General features: G+C 38.7%; 1 protein-coding gene across 1 annotated transcript; it reads right to left on the reverse strand.

The window, feature by feature from the left end:
* Positions 1 to 408: 408 nt before the first annotated feature.
* LOC135468508 (THO complex subunit 3-like) lies at positions 409 to 5,755 on the reverse strand. Its single transcript, XM_064746795.1, has 6 exons — positions 5,579 to 5,755; positions 4,692 to 4,848; positions 3,892 to 4,096; positions 3,126 to 3,287; positions 2,140 to 2,240; positions 409 to 1,392 (listed from the first exon to the last, which is right to left on the reverse strand). Exons 1-6 carry the CDS (start codon positions 5,753 to 5,755, stop codon positions 1,229 to 1,231), a joined length of 966 nt encoding a protein of 321 aa, XP_064602865.1. The 3' UTR covers positions 409 to 1,228.
* Between the last annotated feature and the right edge of the window lie 1,536 nt (positions 5,756 to 7,291).

Genomic DNA, 7,291 nt, shown 5'->3' on the forward strand with positions numbered 1-7,291 from the left:
TTTCCACCACCTATGAACTAAAATACAGCTGACTTGGCCTCAAGCCATCATTGATCATTCATTCTTTCATTCCACCATAAGCCTGACCCCAGTCACATTAATAACATATTACTGAGTACAACTCAGAACATTTATATGTCAATTTAAAAATGAACTAGACCACTGAAGTGAAATGATCATTAATACAGATAACAGGTTTATGTCCTGTAATTTTTCTGGCATTTGGCCAGGTCTGGTAATTTTCCCCAGAGCTCTGTTCTGCCTCATTATCTCAACAATCACGAGCGTACATGTATGTTTGGATTCCTACATCTTAACACTATTTCAGCCATATGATGATGAGGAGGTGTGTGTACATAACAGTTTTCAACACTGAGTCAAGAAATGAAACTCTGACAGAAGTGGGAAGTAATTTAACAGAAACCTGAAATATTTACAGATTATATACATGTGTACATGTATTTGATCTTGATGAGGTATTTACATATGAATGCATGACAATGGTTCACCTTTCAAGACCAATGCATTTACAGACGAACATGAAAAGGCAGTCCCATTTCAGTCGATGGAATATAAAAAGGCTTTACAAATGGTATATCAGTGACATAATTGCTCAGTATTAGTCTTGCGCTTATGAAGGTTTGCTCTACATCAGTCTGCAGCCATCACAACATTCTTGCTTTCCCTCAGTACAATGAACAAACCATTCTGCTTTATTTTTCATAACGTGCACACACCGAGATAAAGACATGGAATGTAACTGGATCATTATTGAGTTACATTTCATTTAGACACATCTCGTTTAAACTAAATGTTATACACCTTTCATTATCAATTCAATGTTGTGAAACTCTACGCTCACAGTTAACCACTGTTTAGATCTGACAGATTAGCATCTCAAATAAAAATATTGTGCTAAATCTCACTTGCATATGCCAACAAGACATGATATAGAATCTCTTCCATGCAAACCAGATGATGGACTTCTTAACATGGCCAATAAAATAATCTGTCAGTCTCTGTTCGACCAAGACAATAAAACTGTAGTTTTGAAAGCTACATTCTTTAGAGTTACTAGTCTTGCTTAACCAGTTCCCTGTTAAGCTTATGCAAACAGTCTTTTTGCCTTTCCTGCCAAGAGGTACTGCTTCCTTTTCTGTACGTTTTCTACATCATTCCAGACGTTACCAGGCACATCCTGATTTCCTGCTCCAGTTTTCTTCACTGATCAAGGATCAGAAGGAAGTCCAAATATCTTCACGGTTCCTGCATCACGATCTCGGTCTCTGTCTCTCTGTTTATCATCACATGCAAAGGCTAGCAGGTGCTGCTTGGGGTGCCAAGCCACGGTGAATGTGGGGGACTCACACGGCACTTCAGCTATTTTCTCACCTGAGGGTGGGAAAATGTGAATACCTGTACATTAAATTGTTAACTACTGCTCTGAGATTTGCAAATTCCAAAACACAGACTGGAAAATTTCAGCATTTGTATATAACAATAACCTAGATAACCTGGTATCAGGGAGCAAAGAAGAATATTCATAGAGACATTAACTTGATAGCACAGTGTTGTAGAAACTGCTCACCCACATATGGGTTCATACACATCAAATTTACACACTCATATTTCGTTTGTAAAATTGAGTTTAAAACTCAACTTTGTGGTTGGTAAAAAAATCAACAGAATTATAACTATACTCAATTTGGGTGAGAAAATCGGAATCTTCAAAGTGTGGCACATTATTTTCTCTCATTTCCTTTCACAAAATCAATTCTTTTTGAAAGGCAGCCCGTGAATCATAGTTGTCACTCTTCTCGTCGTTGTTGTATTAAAAATAGGAACATTTGCCTGGTTCTGAGGATACAAACGACAATAACTTTCGGCACAGACACAGAAACTAAAGTATTTCGTGTAAACTAAGTATTTACTGGGTCTCTGAACAACTTGGCAGGAAATTATCTTGATTTGTGAAAGGAACATTTGATGTCGATGAAATGGCTTCAAGTCCTGTTGCTGGGTGTTTGACAGGCCTTGATATGTAAACCAGAGATGTTCATGGTACAAGAACTAGAGGGCAATTAGTACTGGTTGCCATGAATGTGTGTAACATGGACAAGTGTACATATATTTGCTCACCAGTCTCTACTTCAGCTATGTCTATCACCAGATCCTCAGAGGCAGAGGCCAGCATCTTGCCATCATGACTGAAGCTGAGAGTCCGAACAGGCCATTCTAACCTGGAGGTAGATTAACAATAATGCAATGTGATGGTCATTACCTTATACATGAATAGTATTTATTTTGTTAGTTGATCAGCTAGGGTAAGCAGGTGCTGGACTCAAACACATGACCTCAGCGCTTCAAACATCTGAACCAAAGCCTCTGAAGAACCTGTACATTTAGTATGATTCACAGCATACAAACACAATGTGCCTTATTGGTTAACGCCCCGCTCAAAAACATTTCTCTTTCACAAAGACGGTGGAAATTAGCAGTGCCCTGGAGTAACCACTGTACCTAACTAATATAAGGATGCAGCTGATCCAGTTTTTATTTCTCTCTATTTGATTGGGGTATAATTCCGGACTCGCACATTTCTCCCCCTACATGACAGCAGTCAGCTTTATGGGTGGAGGAGATGCAGAGAATATCACAGCCTTTGGCAAGTAACTGACAACCATTTTTGCAGTGACATACACATATATGTGATCCTGAGGTAAGGCTAGTCATCTCCTGCAAACTCCATAAAAGACTAGCTGAGCTTGGTCCACCACCAAGACCCAGAGACAAAAGCGTCAAATATCAACCTTGCTGAATAACCTTGCTCTGATTGAAACAGCAGTTTGCCTTGTTCAGCATTTTACAAGTGACACATTTTACTTAATTCTGATTGATTCATCCACCTTATAGGCTAGGGATATTCAGAAGGTTTTTTTGTGAGGCTGGATTAATTTCTTTTCAGAAAAAATTTTAAAGCCTTCATGTGCTTCTGAAAGTGCATTTTTAGATACCAAACTTTAGGTGAAATCTCTCTCATCAAACGTTCATGGACTAAACTGAGTCATCGTAGGCCATTTTCCTCTGCGGGATTGTGCAGTTGTTAATCAGTATTTACAAGTTACCTGGAAAAAGTCCGCACACAAATCAATTCTGACACATCCCACAGACTGACAAGGGCATCAGCACTTCCTGTCGCAAAGTAGCGCCCCGTGGGATCAAACTCTATACATATACAGTTGGCTGGATGAGCATTGAGGACGGCTTGTAACTTGAGGTCTGGATAGCTGGAAAAAGAGAAAGTCTAAACATTCAATCATCACAAGGCATTTCATTTCCTAATCTGACGATGTTAATTATACTGGAGACTTCACCAGGATTCTGATTTATGTCTTTGTTTCATTAAATTGTGGTTGGGTGTAATTTTGCTCTCACCATTTATTACTGTGCATGTGTCTTTGATGTATTTATTTATTTCATTGGTGTTTTACGCCGTACTCAAAAATATTTCACTTACATGACACCAGCCAGTATCATGGTGGGAAGAAACCAGGCAGAGCTTGCAGGAAACCAGACTATCCACAGGTTGCTGACAGACCTTCCCACATACAGCTGGAGAGGAAGCCAGCATAAGCTGGACTCAAATCTCTTTCAAGAAGGATCTACTGAACTCAGTCTACTTACATAGCCAAGGTCTAACTGGTACTTCATGCCATACCTATTCCATGTCATACTTACTTCACTTCATTACTCTTAGCTGCCCCACTACCCCTACCTAGTTGTCATGTGGGCGTAGGTGTGAACCCCATTGGTGAAATGCCTTGTTGTTTCAAGTGTAGCACTCTAAACCCCTCTGACATCAAGATTGCAGTGGCTCAATGAAGAACATACCTTAGTATATGGATGGTGCCTTGACCACTGGTCAGAAAAAACAAATCCCCTTCGTTGTTCCACGAAATCTCGTTCACTTCAAACTTGAACTGTTCATCACCTTTTGATCGATGTGATTTAGTGTCGATGAATGTGACAAGGTCATCTTTGTTGCCCACAGCAATAGTGCTGCCATCTGGTGACCAACAGATGTTGATGTTTTCTCCTGTGACAAGAACATAAATAGTCATAAATTTCCGAACCATTAAACCAAAACTCTACATACATATGATTCCCATTGGTAATAAAAAATTACATGCAGATGATTTCCACAACAGAACACAATAGTCAAATTTGTCTACAAAAATCAATTTACCCCACATTCTGATCATATTTAATGTGACACGTTTTCCTCTCCATATCACTAAACCACATACATAGCTGGCATCTACCAATGGGAATCAGTTTTCAAGCCAATTACATGTATCAGAAGGGTAGTACTGTTTGTAGTAGAGCCAGCTGTAAGACCAGTTGGTTTGTAGTACAGCCAACTAGTCTTACAGCTGGCCCCTATTATTTGAGGTAGGCCCATTTGTTTAAGTCTTGAAATAAGGTGGTTTACATTGTGAATCTCTGGTGCTTTGAAAAAGTCTGTCACACTAACAGCCAAGTACAGAAAAAATATTTAGTTTTCATTTAGTTTTCCCCTAGGTTCAGTGCAAAAAGAGTAGGCTGTAATCCCATGGGTTGGTTGTTCAACTCCAACAAAGATAAAACATTTACCTGACCACCCATCACCCATACTTCTACATGTGACTCACCTTTGGTGTTGATGGTAGAGACAGAGCGATTCGAGCGAGCGTCCCAGATCCTAACTGTCTTGTCCCCACTGGCTGTGGCTAACAGATCTGGATGAGTGGGATGCCAGCACAGCTGGTCCACGCTGTCCCCATGGCCACGGAAGGTCAGGTCTTTCACCTTAGGCAGAAAAATAAGTGTTTAAACCAAAGTAATATTTCATCTCTAATTTTTACAGATGAAGTGTGTTTCAAATTAATTTTGTCTGTCAGATGAATGCCCATATTAGGTACGGATTATTTGGACATGCCAAGTGCGGGTTCAAACCTGAGCTTGGGCATGGAATTTACACATTTTCCTGCTCTCAATGTTCAAGGAGCCTTGGTGATATTAATATGTATTGGATGATGCTCATGTGGTCTTTCTTGGTGAGACTTTTCGATTAACTAGACCAAACTACACCAGCCGCTAGTTACAGTCTGTGCTAAATGATCCCTCTCCTTATTTATCATTCTGACATTTACCTTGTCAGTCAAAACAATAAATATCAGAAATAAAATATGATACATCTGATGTTGTTGAATTAGGTTAGGTCGGGCAGGTATGTACAAGAATGCTAGCACACTAGATTTATCACAAGTAAGGAGGAAACCAGACAGAATTGGTCGGCAGGCACACTGTGATTTTCATGGGGAGAGCCAGCATCTATAACGAACTCAGTACTGTAGACCTTGTACTGTAGATGCACGGTATATAACCCAGCCGGGTGTTTAGTCCCAAGACCATGTAAATGTCAGAACAAAAAAAAAACAAAGAAGTCAGACATTTGGCTTTCTGAGTTATCTTTAATTATGTACGATGTAGCGAAAACTGAGCGCTGTATGGAACTGAGCAGGTGACAAGCACTTACATATCTGTCTTTGTCTTGCACAAATATGATAACTGTTTTGTCAAAGGAGCCTGAGGCGAGTTTCCGGCCATCACAGCTCCAAGCCACGGAATGTACTTTAGAAGAATGACCCTGCAGTTCTCTGGTTCGACCGTTACTCGCAAAATAAGATTTCATGCTTTCCCCGTAAGTCGCCATGTCGGTTGTGTATAAAACACTTTGATGGGCCACGATTTGGTCGAAAGTAGATGGCGAAAACGGACTTGCAATATCCCTAATAGTGTTACGTAGGGATATTTAACGTACATCCTTTATCCAGAAACAACACCCACTACGAGTACACCATTTTGGCTTACATAGGCCAGCACTATAGCGTAGCTCTCAAATGCAAGAACAATCAAATAACTCTTCCTTTCCACTCAGGTTAAAACCTGTCAGTTCACCTAAATAGTGTTAATCAAACATCCCACACTCTGACCAAGAATGGCTGTTGATGTTTGTAAATAACAAGCCACGAGGTAATCACTAACAAATTTTATCTGATTTTTTGTCTTCACATATGAAAGAAAAACTTCTGGTACCATTTATGCCCCTTTTAAAGTTGATTTTGAAGAATTAATAAATTACATTGACTGGGTTGGATAATTACAGGCCTCCACAAAGACTATAATTTTATCAGTCTACACAGACTAATGTCCTCAGAATACATGCCGTAAGGTTGCAACATGAATCTGTATCTTAGATATGACCTAGGGTCAATTTCATGAAGCATACTTTAGAGATAAGTAGCCCTTGGCTAAAGAGTAATTCAGATCTCCACAATATACACTGTCACAGTAGTCAAGGGATTAGTTAACTAACTGTGCTTCATGAAACTGACCCTAGGTCATATCTAAGATACAGATTAATTCTGCAAGCTTCTGACATTAACCTGTGCAGACTGATAGAAATCTTACCATTTTAATCCCACACGTGACAATACATTTACATGTACTTAGTTGATACAAGTGAGTAAATCAGCTGTATTGTGAGCATCTTTCTAATACACCCATATAAGTGCATATTAATGAACTCCCTTGTTACACACAAAACACTGAAACCATATATATGTTATGAAAAACTGGTTTTATTTTGCTCTTTCGTAAGACTTCATAATCTGGTCCCCTTTACCTAAATTTTATGCAAACTGTCATTTATACATCCTCTGATTTTTGTCGTGTGTTAAAGGGGAAAATAAAAATTTGCATAAAAAACCAAGAAAAGGAGATATGGCAATCAACCCTGCTCTAAGTGGCTATGGGTGAGTCTTTGGATTCTTGTAGTACTGCTACTTAAATGCCCAAACAGCACAAGGGTTAAGGTCTAATTACACCTTTTTTTATACTTGATAAGCAACCATAATTAATGTCAACATTTGATTTGTTATAATGGGCATCAAAATAATTTTAGCAAAGCACCTAAGTCACATAGCCTTAGCCAATTAAAACACTGCATTACCACAACGCAACTTATTGTGCAAGATAGCTGCCTAGGAGAGAGCAAGCGATGTGATAACAATAATGACAAAGATATGTACAAAAATGCAATGATATACATACAATAATGTTCAGTTATTTACAGGTATAAAACAACTGTTCAGAGACTAGTGAACAATACATATATATATATATATATATATATATATATATATATATATATATATATAAGTGATGTAATTCTCTTTTCTTTTCCTAT

The sequence above is a fragment of the Liolophura sinensis genome, chromosome 6, assembly GCF_032854445.1.
Source record: "Liolophura sinensis isolate JHLJ2023 chromosome 6, CUHK_Ljap_v2, whole genome shotgun sequence".
Classification (NCBI taxonomy): Eukaryota; Metazoa; Mollusca; class Polyplacophora; order Chitonida; family Chitonidae; genus Liolophura; species Liolophura sinensis.